Raw genomic sequence first — 21,838 nt, forward strand, 5'->3', positions numbered from 1 at the left:
ATAGCGAAAACAAACTTCAATTGTCAAAATCCAAGATGGCTGCCTGTCGGCCATGTTGTTTTCCGATTGGTCTCACAATGCAATATGCATAACTAGGCACCAAGGGGAATCTACATATGAAATTTGAGAAAGATCCCTTCAGTACTTTCTCAGAAATAGCGATAACAAACTTCAATTGTCAAAATCCAAGATGGCTGCCTGTCGGCCATGTTGTTTTCAGATTGGTCTCAAAATGCAATTTGCATAACTAGGCACCAAGGGGAACCTATATATGAAATTTGAGAAAGATCCCTTCAGTACTTTCTCAGAAATAGCGATAACAAATTTAAATTATCAAAATCCAAGATGGCTGCCTGTCGGCCATGTTGTTTTCCGATTGGTCTCAAAATGTAATATGCATAGCTAGGCACCAAGGGGAGCCTACATATGAAATTTGAGAAAGATCCCTTCAGTACTTTCTCAGAAATAGCGATAACAAACTTCAATTATCAAAATCCAAGATGGCTGCCTATCGGCCATGTTGTTTTCCGATTGGTCTCAAAATGCAATATGCATAACTAGGCACCAAGGGGAGCCTACATATGAAATTTGAGAAAGATCCCTTCAGTACTTTCTCAGAAATAGCGATAACAAACTTCAATTGTCAAAATCCAAGATGGCTGCCTGTCGGCCATGTTGTTTTCCGATTGGTCTCAAAATGCAATATGCATAACTAGGCACCAAGGGGAGCCTACATATGAAATTTGAGAAAGATCTCTTCAGCACTTTCTCAGAAATAGCGATAACAAACTTCAATTGTCAAAATCCAAGATGGCTGCCTGTCGGCCATGTTGTTTTCCGATTGGTCTCAAAATGCAATATGCATAACTAGGCACCAAGGGGAACCCACATATGAAATTTGAGAAAGATCCCTTCAGTACTTTCTGAGGATTAGCGATAACAAGAATTGTTTACGGACGGACGGAGGGACGGACGGACGGACGGACGGACGGACGGACGGACGGACGGACGGACCACGGACGCAGGGCGATTTGAATAGCCCACCATCATCAGATGGTGGGCTAAAAATGTGGCCTTTTAGCCTCAAACATGACCTAAGGAACTTTATAAACCCCTATTGCACACTTGCAGTTCAGAATGTAACATGTACTATAAATTCAGAAAGAAACAAGAGATCCCAGAGGGATCTTGGCGCCCACCATTGAATGTTCTTCATAGGTTCCATGTCAGATTGATCTTTTCTCTACTTTTCTCTTCTTCTAAGTCTTACTAATCGGTGTAAATTCAGAAAAAACCTCTAGTACTTTTCAAACAAGGGAAACCTATATATAAAATTTAAGATTTAGGCACCAAGGGGAACCTATATATGGAATTTGAGAAAGATTCCTTCAGTACTTTCTGAGAAATAGCGATAACAAACTTCAATTGTCAAAATCCAAGATGGCTGCCTGTCGGCCATGTTGTTTTCCGCTTGGTCTCAAAATGCAATATGCATAACTAGGCACGAAGGGGAACCTACATATGAAATTTCAGGAAGATCCCTTCAGTGCTTTCTGAGAATTAGCGATAACAAACTTCAATTGTCAAAATCCAAGATGACTGCCTGTCGGCCATGTTGTTTTCTGATTGGTCTCAAAATGCAATATGCATAACTAGGCACCAAGGGAAACCTACATATGAAATTTGAGAATGATCCCTTCAGTACTTTTTCAGAAATAGCGATAACAAACTTCAATTGTCAAAATCCAAGATGGCTGCCTGTTGGCCATGTTGTTTTCCGATCAATCCCAAAATGCAATATGCATAACTAGGCACCAAGGGGAACCTACATATGAAATTTGAGAAAGATCCCTTCAGTACTTTCTCAGAAATAGCGATAACAAACTTCAATGGTCAAAATCCAAGATGGCTGCCTGTCGGCCATGTTGTTTTCCGATCGGTCCCAAAATGCAATATGCATAACTAGGCACCAAGGGAAACCCACATATGAAATTTGAGAAATATCCCTTCAGTACTTTCTCAGAAATAGCGATAACAAACTTCAATGGTCAAAATCCAAGATGGCTGCATGTCGGCCATGTTGTTTTCCTATCGGTCCCAAAATGCAATATGCATAACTAGGCACCAAGGGAAACCCACATATGAAATTTGAGAAAGATCCCTTCAGTACTTTCTCAGAAATAGCGATAACAAACTTCAATGGTCAAAATCCAAGATGGCTGCCTGTCGGCCATGTTGTTTTCCGATCGGTCCCAAAATGCAATATGCATAACTAGGCACCAAGGGGAACCTACATATGAAATTTTAGAAAGATCCCTTCAGTACTTTCTCAGAAATAGCGATAACAAACTTCAATGGTCAAAATCCAAGATGGCTGCCTGTCGGCCATGTTGTTTTCCGATCAGTCCCAAAATGCAATATGCATAACTAGGCACCAAGGGAAACCCACATATGAAATTTGAGAAATATCCCTTCAGTACTTTCTCAGAAATAGCGATAACAAACTTCAATGGTCAAAATCCAAGATGGCTGCCTGTCAGCCATGTTGTTTTCCGATCGGTCCCAAAATGCAATATGCATAACTAGGCACCAAGGGGAACCTACATATGAAATTTGAGAAAAATCCCTTCAGTACTTTCTGAGAAATAGCGATAACAAACTTCAATGGTCAAAATCCAAGATGGCTGCCTGTCGGCCATGTTGTTTTCCGATCGGTCCCAAAATGCAATATGCATAACTAGGCACCAAGGGGAACCTACATCTGAAATTTGAGAAAGATCCCTTCAGTACTTTCTCAGAAATAGCGATAACAAACTTCAATGGTCAAAATCCAAGATGGCTGCCTGTCGGCCATGTTGTTTTCCGATCGGTACCAAAATGCAATATGCATAACTAGGCACCAAGGGGAACCTACATATGAAATTTGAGAAAGATCCCTTTAGTACTTTCTGAGGATTAGCGATAACAAGAATTGTTTACGGACGGACGGACGGATGGAGGGAGGGACGGACGGACGGACGGACGGACGACGGACCACGGACGCAGGGCGATTTGAATAGCCCACCATCTGATGATGGTGGGCTAAAAAACCTTTAGTAAGAGTTTAAGATGATGTATTTTGACAGTTTATTTCCAGTTTTATTTTTAGCAACATCAATCTTGATCTTGAGAAATTTATCAATCCCTATTGTGCACCTGCAGCAGTTCGTTGTGTATCATCATTTGAAATGTCAGGATGTGTGGCCTGGTTCTATAAGGGCTTAAGACTTTGTATTTTTGACATATTCTCAGTTTTATTTTTAGCAACAGTGATTTTAATCTTGACCTTAGAAATTGATAAACTCCTATTTACACATCTGCATTTTCAGAAAGTTTGGCTCTTTGTAATGGTCTTTTTAGATGATGTATTTTTGACAGTATACTGCTTGTTCTATACTTAGTAATAATAGCTACCTTGACAATGACACCAGGAACCCTTATTGCACATCCTTACATAACAGTTTAACACTATTTGAAGTTTCAGAAAATTTGGCCTTCTGGGTTCTGAGATAATATCCACAAATAAGTGTTGACAGATGGACATCATGTAAACAAATCAAGATGGATCAGTTACAATAAATATTTGGACAAAAAGATGCTAAGCATATTATAATACACTTATCACTCAAGGAATCAGAGGACAAACATCAATACTTTTGTTGCTTTTATATTTAAATACTCTCGACATAAGGGAGAAAGTAATTATCTGTCATTGTCATGATTAATAACTATATGCAAATTATAAATGCATGGTCATCAGATTTTGTCAGATCTTCAGGTATTATCAAAGGGCCAAAGGGCCTGAAAACGTCAGGGTTAGGAAATTGTGAAATGAAATTAAGCAAACTTTTCATAGATCATAGGTGCTGGTGTGTATTGACACCAAGTTTTGATATGAATCAAAAGATGTGATGTATGGCTGATCAAAGTTTTGAAGATATGTTCACAAGTCCTATAGAACATCGATTCTGAAACATCAGCAACATTTGACAAGCTGTCACTACTAGTCCTAGATGTTTCTACGTATCTAAGTATCTCAATTGATGCCAATTAGAGAATTGGTCAATACTATGATCTAGTTCACACAATGGCAATTTCCCCACAGTATTAAAGTTATGAAATCATTCAATCACCTATAATGGGTGCAAACTAGAATAGGAACAGATATAAGCTTAAACTTGTTGGACGTGTTACCTTTTTATAAACTTCAAATACAAAATACTAGGCTACCCAAAATAGAAACACTGACACAGAATCCGGTAGTACAACAATTAACTCACAGTTACTCGGAACTAGTGAGATAATAAAATGACAATGGAACGATGATATTTATGTTTATACTAGGCTATTGATAAGGTTTGACTAATATGTTAACCTGAGCGTGTGTAAAATATGACCAAGTCTACATCTCATTCTATCACAATCATGTCAATGTCTAACAACCTATAGCTAGATAATACTAATTCCTACCTTGTGTAGCCAAAAACATTGTCAATCGCTGTACAGGCGCTCCTAACAATTAACATACACTGTCTTGAACGAGAGTATCAATGAATATTGCATATTGTCTGCTATGGGCAAATGAACATTCAATGAGTTTGAAATTGTTTCACTTACGCCATAATTGAAAATGCCTTATATATGGTTACTGACTTGAGTAATTTTCGTATTTTTTCCCGATTGTACACGGGTACCGATGAGAGAGTGTGGGGCGTTTTCGTTTATCAGGTACAATTGTATGCCCCCATTGGGCGAGCTGTGACGAGGCGTCAACAATTAAAATTAAGCAACACTTGCATCCTCAGCCTCTGATGATGTAGACGCGCAGTGATTGGACGACCAATCAAATGCCCGCCCTGCACTCTCTTTAATTGTATAACTACGAGAGCATAAGTAGTAATTATTCAGTTCTTTTTTGTAACTTGACATTTCAACAGTAAAATTCATGTGATTGTAAATTAAGAAACAGTAGTAGATATTAAGGATACATCAATTGTGACCAGCGAGTGTCATTACACTGGTAAAACGGGAACTATATGCAACAGAGAAGGTATACAATTGGGATAGCTGTGATTGGCCGGATCAGCCTCAGTCCCCCAAAACTTTTCTCATTGACGACTAAAAACGGAAGAGGACCTGGAAGGTCCCTTGCAGACGTTTAAAATGTATAGAACAAAGTGGAATGAATTAGATTGTACATCCTTTCATATCTACACGATTTTTATGCTTCTAAATGACATTACTATTAGAGAAGTCCTATCCAAACTGATATTTAAATTGGTATCTGTATGGGAATTTGTTTGTTTTTGTTTAACGTCCTATGAACAGCCATGGTCATTTAAGGACATGCCAGCTGGTTTTGGAGGTGGAGGAAAGCCGGAGTACCCGTAGAAAAACCTCCAGCCTACGGTCAGTACCTGGCAACTGCCCCACTTAGGTTTCGAACTTGCAACCCAGAGGTGGAGGGCTAGTGATAAAGTGTCGGGACACCTTAACCACTCGGCCACCGCGGCCCGTTCTGTATGGGAAATGCACCTGAGGATGGCCTTAAGTTGGTATATTGGTCCCTGTAGATTTTTCATCTGGTACAATATGTTAAAACTTTGAAGTTTATACATATAATGGGAAATATGCTTAGAAAAAAACCATAAAAATTTCTTTGAATGTCAAGGTCAACTATATTCCACATAAGAAGCACTGCCTTTGACATATACACCATTAATATCAGAGGCAATATATAAAACACTGAAATGTTACATAAAGGACAGAAGGCCAATAAAGCCTGCATTGCTCATCTAGATATTGTATTGATTATATGGCAAAGCACGTCTAAGTTTATTACAAATACATTTCCCACTTTAGGATCTAGCTGTCTCTCAGTACTATGCATTGCAGTCAACACTTTCCTTTAATGAACATCTAGCTTTCGGGTTCCAAAGAAGATTCCAATATCCTACAGATGAAGAAATTAAATTAAGAAGAATTTTAATGAAATTGCTTTATTGGCCCTATACAAAATAGTTGCCCTTCACCCATGGATGCTTCAGACCGAATTGGGACTGAATTCTTTCATTCCTATTGATTAAAATGAGGAGAAAGATTTAAAAAAAAAATTCTTTTATTAGTAAAGAAATTGGTTCCACTAAACCACATATATAGGTTTCTTAAGGCCAAATTTCATTAAAATCTCAGTCATTCATCAGATAAGTAGTGATTTTAAGGAAATGTTAATTGACAACCAATGACGTGGCTTTGCATCAGCTTCGGATAAGGTGAGCTATAATCTAAATGTGTCTCTGGGAAGAAGGACATCAGGAATGTCTCACATGTACACTCATTAGGAAATGGGCTAACACTCCAGCTTGGTCTGAATATGTAGAAGGACATTTCTTCAGACAGCTGTATTAACTATAGTTATAATAATTTGTGTATATGTAATAAACCACAACACTACTCACCTTGCACTGTTATATCTGTCCCATTGATGGTGATGTCTACTCCAATAGACAGCCCGTCTAGCTTAACTGCTGCCTTGATATAGTATGTTGTACCAGCTGATAGAGTTGCCTCATATTGTGGTGTAATGTCACAGGTGTAACTGGTGGCATTTGTGTCAGAACATCCTGTGTTACCAGTAGAGGTACATGTTGATGTTGACGATGGGGCATTCACCTCATTACCCCCTCCAGTCGGCTGGAATCAAGATATGTTAACTGTGAATATGACCTTGTGGCATATAACATACAAACACATAACAATGCCATCTTGAAATTACAAGAACTGTTGATAGGATGTTAAACAATACAAGTGGCCAAATGGGCCTGTATAGCTCACTTGCTTCTTAGCAGTAATTTATTGCAGCATTATTAAGTTGATCTAGGTCATTTCATGCAAATCCTGAGCTTATTACCACTATATCATCATTACAACATAAAAGTATTGGCTAGTTAGGTTTGTAGTTTTGATATTTTGTAGCCTTTCATATCCAAGCAAGTATATATATCCAGACTTCTGATTTCCCACTTTTTCCATGTTAGTCAGTCAACACTAACACGTAGATGATGGCTAGTAGATATGCGGCTCTACGTAAGTCCCGTTAATTAATTCAAGTGTGGATATATATGGTTAGATCTAGAATTAGATGTTTGATCTACACCTGCAGGGCTACTACAGCAGCATATCAGGGCCAATATAAAAAGTATTTCGTGAACATACAATTAACTATTTTGTAGTAAAAGATAGTATTTTAATTAGACCACCTCAAACTCTTCAATGTGGAGGTGTCAATGTTAGAACACAGTTGACCCAAAGAGGAATTTCACCCAAATTAACGTTTCATGAATTAAAACTAGTTAGTTTTTCAATTTGACCACCCTTTAAAACTAAATTTACAAATCAAATATTCACATTATAATAAGTGGAATGCTTAAAAGGTCTTGGAACAAGAATGTAAAGCCACACATGTTAACGGTTATACATGCAATTAACTTGTAATGGGAGTGGATTTTGAGAGTTGCACTCCTTTGCAAGAAAAAAAAAAGTATTTTTTTTGTGTTTATAAAAGTGTTTAATGATATTAAAAAGAAACTACTAGTGTTCAGTTGCATCTGATGTGTCAACAATGTAAGATTAATGTAGCCTAAAGGTTTTTTTATCTATAGTTTTTAATGGGAGTGATGCGAGTGCTAAAATGTTTGAGTATTGAAAATAAGGCTTTGTCTATATATTTATACCTCTGCTCACTCTAGGCGTAAAATCCTTTAGCAAAAGTTGCTAAAATACCTTTTTTCTCTTTAGCAAATAAGAAATGGTTTTAGCAAGACAATGTTATTGCTAAGAATTTAATAACTAAATATAGCACACGCATATTTGTTTGATATATATATATTAATACAATGTGTTAAACTATTTTATTAGTAAAGGCAGGCATTAAAAGTGTTCATTATTTAAGAATTTATAAATTACAAAATACTGCCAAATATCATTTATTACCTCAGCGTAAACAAAAAATATTCAACCAACTAAAAAAGCATTGTATCACACCAAAACAGTTGTGTTTTAGCTGCTATTATTTTCATATTGAAAAAGAACACACTTGAGATTATACTGAAATAATGTTATTTTCAACTTGATTTTCAAACCACAGCTTATGTTTTAATCTTATCGTTCCCAGGACTTTTCTTCTTTTTTTTTTTGCGAAAATTGAATCGACTGTTCCTATTCCTTTAGATCATATTGGTGATAATTATAAGTAATTGGATTTGGAGAATATCTGCTGCATAACCTATTCACAGCATTTCCAAACAGATGCATTTCCAACTAGATGCTTCATACATAAATCACCCAGAACAAATAATTTTGCAGCCCTGTCACAACATGGAGTTTACCGTGAATTGTACCTTATGTAATGTTCGTGATACAAGACATTGAATGATACGTACTTGTTAAATACTAAATAATATTGTACATACAATTAATGAAAGTTGAAATAACATTGAACAGACAAGTCATTTTGTTTTTAGAGCAACATAAGCTTGCGGCACAGGCAGAACATTCGTCTGCCATAGGGTCACAGCTGCCATGTTTTTGCCCAAGTTATCTAAACGCTTTACAAAGCATTGCCCATCAAACAAACGCTCAAATGATTCAGATTTATTTAAGTACTTCCGTTTCCGTAACATACATGACATGTGCTAATCATGTAGTTCGATTATAGGATAAGTTAGATGCAATGACATCGTAATTAGTGAAAACGTAAGTGGTTGAATTAAAGATTGAAGACAGGGGGATATTTATGCAGTCTATAGTATGTCTTCGGTTAAAAACAGTTTCGCAGAAGTTGCGAAAATACTTAATTACATTTTCACGATTAGTGATAACATTTCGCGAAATGCGCAAAATGCGATCGATAGCGTGAGCACAGTATACATATACAAAACGGAGGCAATATCTGTTTGTGGGAACGCTGTCTGCTCTTCAGGATTTTACCTGTGAAATAACCCATTTCATTTTAACAGTAAACACACAGATTGAGTTAAGTACTCTAGAATATTTCTGTAAATTTAACTGTTGACAGAGTTTAATGTCTTAAAAGATCCAAAAAATCTCTCAAGCCAAATTCACAGTACTATTGTGGTCCATTGCAAATTGGCGGGCATAACAACTTTGATTATGTCATATTGATAGCCATGGCAGGTATAATTGTGTGTATGGGTATTTAGTATTGGAATGTATTATCATAACTTGTTGAAATGCACATTTGTATGTACTCTTGTAATAGTTATGAGTGCAATATCCATGCACAAATATAAAATGTATGGAAGCCTATTGCTGTCGTATGCTGAGCTGAAATATATCAAAGCCCTGGAGTACCAAAATTCAAATATTTGGATTTTGTTACTTTTTATCATTTATTGGTGTATAATGGACCCCCACAAAATAATTACGTCAGATTGATTATATTTTTAGAATATGACGCTTTATGTTAAATTATTGTTCCAATGATAGAACATGACAAGAAGTTTAAAATGTGCTTTTCAAAACAGCTGCCATATTGGCTGGAATGTCAAAAGATTTTACGAGGCCCAAAATTAAAATAACACTTTGGCAGCCACCCTTCTTTAACATCCTTACCAATTTTCTTGGATGTCGTTTGTAGCAAGGTATTCAAAATGTCTGAAATGTTAGGAGATATCTCATGATAGATTTGTTTCAAAAAGGTAGGAGAAATTGTGTCTAAGTATATTGTTTTGTTCTGGTAAAGATTTTTTTAGTAATTTGGATGTATGACTATGATATGCTGTGATGATGATGTATGACATAGCACTTTTTGCAAGGTTTGCAGTTGTTTACAAATATGAGAAAGTTTTAATTGTGATGGTGTACTATATGTAGTGAACTGTACTGACTGAAATTGATTGTTTAGTGTCTCTGCTTGGGCTTTTGGTTGGCTGTATGTTAATATGCCATTTACTTCCAACACTGAAATGCCAATATTTTCTGCTGCTGGGTTAACTGGGTATAGGTCAGAGTTTTCAGTGTCAGATATGAAATATTTATCATAATTCTTTTCAAGATATCGCTGAAAATTTTTTACTTTACAGTTTGAGTTTGATTGGCCTAAGGGATCTCAAGTTATCACAGGCAAACCTATTTTCTATTTATAGTAGCAAGAAACTTTGACCTTTGAACCTGACAAGCAATCCTATAAGCAAGCACTTTTGGTAAGGAAGCACTGTAGGAAGTTTGAGTTTGATTGGCTGAATGGAACTAAGTTATTTCATGGAAACTAATTTTCTATTAATACTGTAACAGTGACCTTTACCTTTGACCTTTGAACCTGAAAAGCAATCCCAAGCAAGCACTTTTGGTAAGGAAACACTGTAGGAAGTTGAGTTTGATTGGCCAAAGGAAACTCAAGTTATTTGAAGGAAACCATTGTGCGGACGACGACGATGCGGACACCGACGACACCGAAGATGCCGACACCGACGACACCGAAGACGTTGACGCCGACATAGTAATACCTATATGTCACCTTTTCAAGGCAACACAAAAATTATAGAGGCCTTGTCAACCAAACCCCAACCCAAGATTTCACATATCTCTTCAATAGAAAATCATAGAGGTCACGCCAACTCACCTGTAGCAATTTAAAGAATCTATCCCTAATGAACCCTGGGGAGCAAATATCCTCCATATATACAACACTTACCACATAGAACAAGTTGAGTGAAACTGCTGGATATGCACACGTCACTGTGATGGTCAAACTTTGTGTGTTACTAGTACTGCTATCAGATGACAAGGTCAAAGAAGATAATGAATTACTTTCTGTTACCGTAGGAATGGCTGAAAAATATTTTTAAAACATATTATAAGTTATTACATGTATCAGGTTTAGGTAATTTGATGAATATCAAAAGCAAGCATACAAAGTATTCACGGATTATACCCTACCAGCCTTGCTAGCTAAATAGTCCACTAGTACTGTTAGTGTACACTAGAACTGTCACCAGGATTGCTGAGAATTTCCCCGGCAGCTTCCATGAGTAAGTTTACAATATTAAAATTCAACTTTCCTACAAAATCTTTTAAATAGAACATCTGAGGGAATGAATAGCTGGACAAAATTGTTTTCATTTTTTTACATAAAAGGAACATATCTCTCTCTGAAAAGCGGTAACAAAAGGCTCAGAGGTCCTGTATCGCTCACTTGGATATTTCAGTAGTCATGGCAAATTTTTTTTTTTTACTTACATTACAATTATTTTTCTACCTTTTTTGCTGCATCTTACAACTTTGGTTTTAAATTGTTTTTCTGGGTTTTTTTCCCTATTTCGCAACATTTCCCCTATTAAACATCCTCTCTCAAGCCCCAAGGGACTTATCACACTCTATTATATAATGCTTCAGACTAAATTTTGTAAAAATCCATTTAGTCATTTAGGACTAGAAGGGATTTAAAGATTTACCTCATTTTTCCTATTGGGCCTATCCCCTCTGGCCCCAGGGGGTCAGAATCATCATTTATGCAAAATCTGTTCATATTTGTTTAAAATCAATTTAGCACTTTATGACTAGTAGCGATTTAATTTTCTCTTTTGGGCCCCGCCCCTCTGGCTTCAGAGGGGTTACATGTACATTGTAGTGTCACCATTTATACAAAATCTTGTTCCCCTTCCACCAAGGATGTTTCTGACCACATTGAGTTCAAATCCATTAATAACTTCATGACTATAAGCGATTTAAAGGAATTTCTCTCTATTTCCACTATTGGACACACCCCTGCCCATGAGGTTCAGTGTCACCATTGAGCAAAATCTCTTCTCCTTCCCCTAAGGATGTTTCTGACCCAATTTGGTTCACATCCATTCAGTATTTTATATATAAGATAGAGCCAACGCCGCAGTTTCTTCAATAGTCGGATTGATGGGTCCTTCGCCATCCACCCGGATACCCTAAGGTATGCAGGGGATTAAATAAGTAGAGAAATCTAATATCAAGAAAAGACAATCACAACAGGCTGAAAGCGAGTTCCTTTGGTGTTTATTCTCAAATATTCTGTATATGGTCTACCGGTTTTGCCCAGTAAGTTGGGCTTCATCAGGACAACAATACAATCAATTTATACTCCTGAAGTACTAAAAATGCTGGCAGACTTTGCTTATTACTTATGACGTCATTTACAATATATGTAAAAACGGTTACTCTAACTTATAGATATCAAATTGAAAAATTACAAATGTCCATCCTTATACCTCTTAGCTATAAACCGAAAGCGGTATTGACTTCTGGGAGTTGTGGGTTGACACGGATTTGCTGTCCCGTCTTATATACACTTTTTCAAGAAATCAGTATGCCTTTGACATCTGAAGGCTTGTATTCTGAGTTTCCCTAGTGCTCTGAACCAGGGTACCACTATATATATAGCTACTGCCGGGAGGTTTACCCTGTCTGATGATTCCTCAAAACGTGGTCTCCTTTCTGGGTTAGTTGAATTTTCTACATCGTTATTAGTGGGGAATGAGAATAGGAATGTGTTAGTTCCTTCAGTATTCATTGTCTAGTAGGGATAGTGATCCAAAAGTGGATGCAATTTGTTCCCTGGACGGATTCCGTGAGATGCAGGGGCTCTAGATTAACAGCTAGTTCACAATATATATAAGATAGAGCCATTAACGCCTCTGCATCTCACGGGATCCGCCCAGGGAACAAATTGATTGTATTGTTGTCCTGATGAAGCCCAACTTACAGGACGAAACCGGTAGACCATATACAGAATAAACACCAAAGGAACTCGTCTTCTGCCTGTTGAGATTGTCTTTTCTTGACATTCAGTATTTTGTAACAAGTAACGATTCAAACCACTTGCTTATTTCTCCTTTTGAGCCCCACCCTCTAACCCCTAAGAGGTCATAGTAACCATTTATGCAAAATATTTTCCTTTTACCCCAAGGATGTTTCAGGCTTAATTGGTTAAAATCCATTCATAACTTTATGACATGTAGCGATTTAAAGGAATTATTTCTATTTCCACTTTTGCGACCCGCCCCTTTGGCCCCTCAGGGGTCAGAGTCACCATTTATGCAAAATCTGTTCCCCTTCCACCAAGGATGTTTCTTACCAAATTGGGTTCAAATCCATTCATAACTTTATGACAAGTAGTGATTTAAAGGTTTTACCTCTATTTCCCCTATTGTGCCCCGCCGCTTTGGCCCCTCGGTGGTCAGAGTTAACATTTATGCAAAATCTGTTTCCCTTAATTCTACCAAGGATGTTTCCGACCAAATTGGGTTCAAATCCATTCATAACTTTATGACCAGTAGCGATTTAAAGGAATTACCTCTATTTCCCATTGAGCCCCACCCCTTTGGCCACTTGGGGTTCAGAGTCACCATTTATGCAAAATCTGATCCCCTTCCGCCAAGGTCAAAATCCAATAAGACCTTTTTGACTAGTAGCAATTTAAGGCAAATATTGACGGACAACGGACTGTATAAAAGTGAACAGGGAACCGCTGCAAACTGTGTATATAAAACATACACCCTTGCAGTCCATTCTCCCAATACCTTAAAAACTCCTTTAATCCTCCAATTATCAAAAAGAGAGTTCACTGGACCTTTGGTCCAGGTGAGCTAAAAACAATGTTATTATTTATTTATTTATTCATTATTTATTTATTTGCATATATAGATTCATGAACCTAAATGTGACGGACATTATTCTTCCTAATAGTAGAGAAGCACCCATATAAATAAACTCATTTTCATCAAAACGTATACTTACTATGAACTGTTATGTTTTTGCTCCCAGTATCACTGCCATGGGAACTTGCCCATTCACCTTGGTCGGTGGCTCGAGATACAGATGCTATACTGTATGTCGTTGTTCCACCTGCTATATCCTGTGTTAAGCCTGGACTGCATCCTCCACTTACTCCACTTGATGGTGCTAAACAGGTTCCAGCTGTTGTTCCATCGGGTCTATACAAAGTCACTACTGTATTGATTGTTCCAATGTTCAGTATTATATCTAAAGATTCACCCCATACCGCAAAATTCTTGTTCAGAGCAACACTAAATCCTAGTGTTTGATCTGGAAAAAAACAGTTAACATTAATCAGTTCACAGAAGCTTCTCAATATAAAGATATTACATAAAGTATCTCAATATGTAGGGAAATAACTTATTTTGGGAAGAATTTCAAATTAACCCTTATCATGCTTATCACATTATTACTTCCCTTTGTCCCCAGTGCTGAATAAAACAGTGAAAAACAGTAAAAAGTGTCTTTGCTTTTCATTTTAGTAGTGTGAATTCATTTTCAGGGTAAACTAGATTTTTAGCCCACCATCATCAGATGGTGAGCTATTCAAATCGCCTTGCTTCTGTGGTCAGTGCTCCGTCCGTCAGTCCGTCCGTAAACAATTCTTGTTATCGCTATTTCTGAGAATTTGGTTTGGTTTATTTTGTTTAACGTCCTATTAACATCTAAGGTAATTTAAGGACGGCCTCCCGTGCGTGCGACATGCATGCGTGTGGTGAGTGCGTATGTGTGTTTTGGGAGGCTGCGGTATGTTCGTGTTTAGTCTCCTTGTGATAGGCCGGAACTTTTGCCGATTTATAGTGCTACCTCACTGAAGCATACTGCCGAAGACACCCAGCAGCACACCCCACCCGGTCACATTATACTGACAACGGGTGAACCAGTCGTCCCACTCCTTGTATGCTGAGTGCTAAGCAGAAGCAGCAACTACCATTTTTAAAGACTCTGGTATGTCTCGGCCAGGGGACAGAACCCAAAGCCTTCCTCACAAGGGCGAATGCTCAACTAAAGGCCAAAAGTGAGGCAGTGTCAAGGGAGACGTTAGGAAGAAGAAAGTTGTTAAGAAAGAAGAGAAAAGATAAGATCCCAAATTTAGTCGCCTCTTACGATCATGCAATGGGGGCAGCAGGTACAATTCTTACGCCCTACCTGCAGGGGATATTTCTGAGAAAGTACTGAAGGGATCTTTCTCAAATTTCATATGTAGGTTCTCCTTGGTGCCTAATTATGCATATTGCATTTTGGGACCGATCGGAAAACAACATGGCCGACAGGCAGCCATCTTGGATTTTGACAATTGAAGTTTGTTATCGCTATTTCAGAGAAAGTACTGAAGGGATCTTTCTCTAATTTAATATGTAAGTTCCCCTTGGTGCCTAGTTATGCATATCGTATTTTGGGACCGATCGGAAAACAACATGGCAGACAGGCAACCATCTTGGATTTTGATAATTGAAGTTTGTTATCGCTATTTCTGAGAAAGTACTGAAGGGATCTTTCTCAAATTTCATATGTAGGTTCCCTTTGGTGCCTAGTTATGCATATTGCATTTTGAGACCGATCGGAAAACAACATGGCCGACAGGCAGCCATCTTTGAATTTGACCATTGAAGTTTGTTATCGCTATTTCTGAGAAAGTACTGAAGGGATCCTTCTCAAATTTCATATGTAGGTTCTCCTTGGTCTGTAGTTACGCATATTGCATTTTGGGACCGATCGGAAAACAACATGGCCGACAGGCAGCCATCTTGGATTTTGGCAATTGAAGTTTGTTATCGCTATTTGTGAGCAAGTACTGAAGGGATCCTTCTCAAATTTCATATGTAGGTTCTCCTTGGTCTGTAGTTATGTATATTGCATTATGGGACTGATCGGAAAACAACATGGCCGACAGGCAGCCATCTTGGCTGCTATTTCTGAGAAAGTGAGGAAGAGATCCTTCTCAAATTTCATATGTAGGTTTTCCTTGGTCCGTCGTATTGCATTTTTGGACCAATCTGAAAACATTGTCGACAGACAACCATTATCGCTAAATCTCAAATTTAACGCCAGTACTAAATGGACACTGGTCAACGCCAGTGTTAAATGGACACCGGTCAACGCCAATGTTAAATGGACACCGGTCAACGCCAGTATTAAATGGATACTGGTCAACGCCAGTATTAAATGGACACTGGTCAACGCCAGTGTTAAATGGACACTGGTCAACGCCAGTATTAAATGGACACTGGTCAACGCCAGTGTTAAATGGACACTGGTCAACGCCAGTATTAAATGGACACTGGTCAACGCCAGTATCAAATGGACACTTGTCAACGCCAGTGTTAAATCCAGATTTATTTGAATTTATTTATATATTTTTTTTTATTTATTTTAAATGTATTTATAAATTTTTAAATGCACTCCAGTCAACGCCAGTGTTAAATGCATACCAGTCAATGCCAGCGTTAAACCAGATTTATTTGAATTTATTTTTAAATTTTTAAATTTATTTTAAATTTATTTTAAAATTTATTTAAACTTGTAAAGAATGAAGTGTAGTAAGGGACGATAACTCGTTATCGTTCCTTATGGAACGTAATGAAAGTATGAGCTAATTCACGATTTTTGCCGGCTATTGTAGCGATTTTGGGGGTCCTTAAAAATCAGCGTTTCAATCCAAAAATCTGAAACTCCAAACATAATAAGTAGAGATAGTTCTGAAGAAAAGCGTATCTTTAGTTTTTTTATATCTTACATAGAACGGCCACAATAGGGTTTTGAAAAAGGGTCGTATTTTTCGAGAGATTAACGGATGTTACGTCACGAGTGTTACGTCACAAGAATGTGTGGAATGTATTGTAGTGAGGGACGGTAATGTACATGCGGCTAATTCAGACTACATTGCCGGAGCTAACTGAAAAACGACTTTATACATTTTGATAAAACTTTCCACACTTGTAAAACTCGGTGTGATCTAGTCCTCCGGGCATGTCCCGTATATCTGTGAATAATGTAGTTATGGATATATTTTTAGTACAAACACAGCAAAATCGACACTTTGACTGCTGGTTTCTGCACAACTCGGCCTAGAGAATTAACGCATAAAGTCAACTTATTGAAACTCCACACATCACAAGAACATGTAATTCCAAAGAAAGCGGTATCTTTAGTTTTTCTATATCTATCACAGAACGGTCACAATAGGGTTTTAAACATAGGTACTATGTACCGCGAGGTCACACATTCCGGAGAGTCTATTACATGTACGGACGTACGTCACGAGTGACGTTACTAAGTCTATCCTGCTGTCTGATTGAACTTATAGCACTCGATGAGCTGGTTTTATTTTACTGTTACTGCCAATATTTCTAACAATTTTACGATATCAGAGAAAATATGAACAACACAATTCTCTGCACATTTTTTTTTTTTTTTTTTTACATATTTTTCACAAATATCTCCATCCCAAAGACAGGATTAATCTTGTTTTGACATATATGGTACATTAAGTTCATTTTTCTGTCGTGTCCGTGATGCAACAGTTTCCGCTCAAAGGGCACACGGGTACGGACGATCGAAAGACAGTAAGCCAGACATTTACACTGCACTGGGGGTCTTCCGCCTGGGGAATTCCCGCCTTTTTACACCCAGAATCCTACGTCATTCTATTTTCAGTAACAGTGTGTATTTGTGATTTTCTAAATCTCAACACACTATTTATCCTCGTATGGTATATAAAGAACCCGTTTCATGTGTTATTTACTTGGGAAAACAGCTACAAACCAGGGAAATAATTCTCCACAGGGACTTGAATCAGGTGAAACACCGGCAGATTTGCCGATCGAGTTGCACCAGTCGTTCACACACTTTTGGATGTAGATTTGACCTCTAACCCTGACCCAGATGTAAATAATCTACACTTTGGTTATAGATGCATATTGACTATCTCCATAAAATATATCGAAGTTAATTGTGATTTCGATCCCAATATCATGTTCAGACCAGAAGTGATGTTTAAGGTTGTGTGTACACTTTTGGAAGTTATTTTCAGTATGAACAACACATTAGAAGCCTTGATTTTGACATCATATGATATTCATGACATTTTTTTTATCTTTGATGGTATATGTCACTATTTATCATTTAGAATACCGCGAGTACATCTGTTACTAAAATGAACTTAGGTTTGTTTGTTTGCTTGTTTTATCACCACGTGTATATATATTGCAATCAGGATCTTTTTGAGGCTGGGTCTCCTTATAGTAGTGGGTGACTACAATGATGTACCTCACTGAACAACACACAAGAGGCCCTGAACGTATGCTTGGATAGATGCCAATTGCTGTCTCATAATCAATTAATGTGTCATATTCCGTAAAACTGAAGAATTGTGACAAATATTACAGTGGTAACCCCCAAACCTTCAATTTCCTCGCGCCAGTATTAATTAATATCTAAACGTAATTGAGAGTTTTAAATGTCGCGCGAATAAATTAAGTGCAAGTGAGGATACAAATGTATTAAGTGAAAATGAGGAAATTAAGTGCAAGTGAAGGTATTAATGCTAAAGGAAGGGAAATAAAGGTTTTGGGGGTTACCAGTGTTATATGATAACCAATACTTTATTAAATCCCCCAATTAAAAAAAACTTGACACAGGTGTTCTTCAAGATCATGGGGTGTGCAACTGCATGACGCTTTATTTTCCGATCGGTCTACCAAGATGGCCGCCACAGACTTACTTGCCTCTGACTGGTGAAAATTTAGATATTGTTTGATTTCGATTACAATTGGTATTTGATATATAGGGGTATTAGAGGACTGCAAATTCCATTGCATGGGTGTCATTGCCATATCAAGGCTTCTGATTGGTCGAAGTTTAGATATTGGATTTGGATGCAAAATGGTAAATAGGGGAATTCGAATTCAACCACATGGGATTCATTGCCATAGGAACCAAATGGAGGAATTCAATTGGTCAAATTTTAGATGCAAATTCAACCTCACGGGTTCTTTTGCCATAGAACCACGCTGAGGCTTCTAATTGGTCGAAATATTGACATTGAATGATTTTAATGTAAATCATGACTCGTGCATGGAACCTCTGAACTCAAGATGGACATTTCTAGATCATATTCAGAATTTATTTTTATCTGTCTTTCGTGCTCAACCAGAGTTATCGTCCCTCACTACACTTCATTCTTTCTGTGACACTCCTTTAGGTGTCACCCCACTAGTATGCGACCATATTTTCCCCTCCCAACGTTATTTACTATATATTAGTGACCTGAAATAAGCGACCACCTGTCATACGTGTCTAACGATAATCATTTCATTGCCCCAAATGCTGTAAACTGACTTTTTTCAGCGACTTTCGGAGTTTTAATCAAGGGGCCAAAGGCCCTGAGAAACGTCAGGGTCTGAGGTCATATAATAAGAAATTTAAAATGGATTTTATAGTCAGACAGCTACATTTGTATCAGATGAAATGTCTTAATATGGTTATTCTTATTATATATATATATATATATATATATATAAGGGTCAAAGAAGTAATATGAACAGTATAATCCAGATAACACTGGATCCTCACATAAATGTATGGAGGATACGAATTACTTGTAATGATTATATGGGGCAAAGAAGTAATATATATATATATATATATATATAAGAAAACATGTATAACATATCTATCTGCTGAAAACTTTCCGATAGCTGAGTATAGTTCTTTCCCTGACCAAATTATTGTATACTTCTGAATCAGTAAAGCTGCTTAATAGCTTCATTAATTTTTCTAATTGTAAACTTTGGAAAAAAAAATCAACTTAAGGACAAATTGGTCTATTAACAGTTACATGTACAACCAGAGATAAAATCAAGGATGCACACAGTCTCAGTTTTTTTTAGTTATATTATAAGATGTGAATTAGGCCTAGTGAGGTAGTTTTTTTTATTCAAGACAATGTTCAAATTTTAAAGTAAAATTCTCATTCATTAAAATTCACCAAATTCAATTTTTCAATTCTTCAAAAATCAAATGAATATCATCTACAGTGGACCCGCGATAATCCAGATGCCGATAGTCCGGAAAACTCACAGTCCGGAAGGAAATGCACGGGAACGGATTTCCGTAACGTTATTTGTACTCACCAGTCCGGAAATTCGGATTCCGATTCCGGAAGCCCATTTTGGGAACGGAACATACTTTTCATTAGTAAATTTCCCTCAATAATCCGGACGATTTTTTCACCACGAGGAGAAAAAAATGTCGGGGCAAGTCACCCGTGTCGACAGCTGTACAAACTATTGCTTGACACTGTGCGTAGTCATAGCGACCGCTGCCAGGTCATAGCCCCGGGTGTTTACCTGTGTTACAATGTGTAGCTTTTGTTTTTATAACGGTACATTGCTTTTCTCTACGACCTAAATGTTACAGAATTTATGCACAAACATACAGTACGTGATACGATAATTAATCAATCTCAAATACATGTAATAAATTTATGATCGGTAATTAACATCATTAACACTTGTATTGGGTAAACACGGATATCGGCTTTGTAACACCGTTACGTGAAACGACGACTCATTGAAAGATGCATGTTATTAATTACATACACATTTACGTATTAAGCAGTGATCACAAGAACTGGGTTGATTACACACAAATAAGTCAATAGTCGTCCGATACTTAACTTAGTGTCACTTTGTTAAGTGAATACGGGTTAAATAATTATCGGACATCTTGGGTAGTTCTCGCTGGTGTCGCGTACTTTTAAATAGATAGCTTGGGGTTTCTGGTACGTAAAAATCATAAAAAAAACATGGACTGACGGTAAGTTGTAAAATCCAGGTATTTTATTTAAGGTATTTAACGTTTGTAATTTCTACTTGTTTGTGAACCTCCGAGACGTGACACATGTGTGTTGTTTGTAGGTCACATATGCCTGCTATAAATAAAACAACTTTCACTTTACATGTTCTTTTAAAAACAAGTTTATTTTTTACTTTCTACAAAACAAAACAAGAATCATATCAGAAACAAGTATATTTATTGTTAAAAAGTCTGACAATAAGACGTGTTTATGAAACGTCCCGGATTGTATATAATCAAGGGAGATAACTCTTACACGACAATTTTTTTGACCTGGTAGACGAAATTTGGCAGTCTGGAAAACTCGTAATCCGGACGGTTTGGACTGGGAACGAAGGTGTTCGGATTATCGAGGGTCCACTGTATACATATGATAAAAATTTATGAATAGTTCATAATGAACTTTGTGGAGAAGAAGCCTGAGATGGCAAAACCGGTCAACAAGTACCTAATAGATTTGGAAAACTTCCTCTCTTTAAGCTGTTGTGATCGATACAGTAACATGTATCTAACCACAAAATAATATGCACAGAATCACTACATAATGACTTATGATACACTAAGTATCCAGTTCCAGTAACTATTGAAATCATAAAAGGTTAAGCTATACACACAATGCAAGCAAGTCGCACAAAATCACATCTTCTGGGAAAAAACAAAGTCACTAATTACCCATGTGTTACCATGTGCACTCCAATAGTACAGCCTTAGAGATAGACACACCTCTACAACCTACTAGTCAGCTAGCACCCTTTGGGCAGGTGAGCTAATTAAATGAGGATTTAAGCTTGATTAACTCCCAAACTTTTAATGAAGGTTAAGGGCTCCATTAAACCAAGATTAAACCTTCTCAACTGCATAGTTCTACTTCATGATGGCAATGAATCTGTTGTTTGATATTCTTGGAGTGGAAGGGAACCAGGTTCGTTGACTGCGAGTTCACTACAACCGGTCTTCGCCGTTAGCTGACCTAAATGAGCTGAGCTGGTATCGAATTTATTATAATTGGCATAGTGAGAGATCGCCATGAATATCCATACGATATTACAATCCACGTACATTCAAAACCACTGTCTGTTTCTTTACACTTGCATTGACATCCCATAATTTTGTC

General features: G+C 37.3%; 1 protein-coding gene across 1 annotated transcript in view; it reads right to left on the bottom strand.

The window, feature by feature from the left end:
- Positions 1 to 21,838, bottom strand: part of LOC117340615 — a 64,798-nt gene that overhangs the window by 11,678 nt on the left and 31,282 nt on the right. The window contains exons 2-4 of the mRNA XM_033902379.1: positions 13,828 to 14,136; positions 10,682 to 10,890; positions 6,498 to 6,732 (exon numbers count right to left, since the gene is read on the bottom strand). Coding sequence (XP_033758270.1) covers positions 6,498 to 6,732; positions 10,682 to 10,890; positions 13,828 to 14,136 — 753 coding nt within the window. The remainder of the gene's footprint in view (positions 1 to 6,497; positions 6,733 to 10,681; positions 10,891 to 13,827; positions 14,137 to 21,838) is intronic.

Source organism: Pecten maximus, chromosome 13 (genome assembly GCF_902652985.1).
Source record: "Pecten maximus chromosome 13, xPecMax1.1, whole genome shotgun sequence".
Classification (NCBI taxonomy): Eukaryota; Metazoa; Mollusca; class Bivalvia; order Pectinida; family Pectinidae; genus Pecten; species Pecten maximus.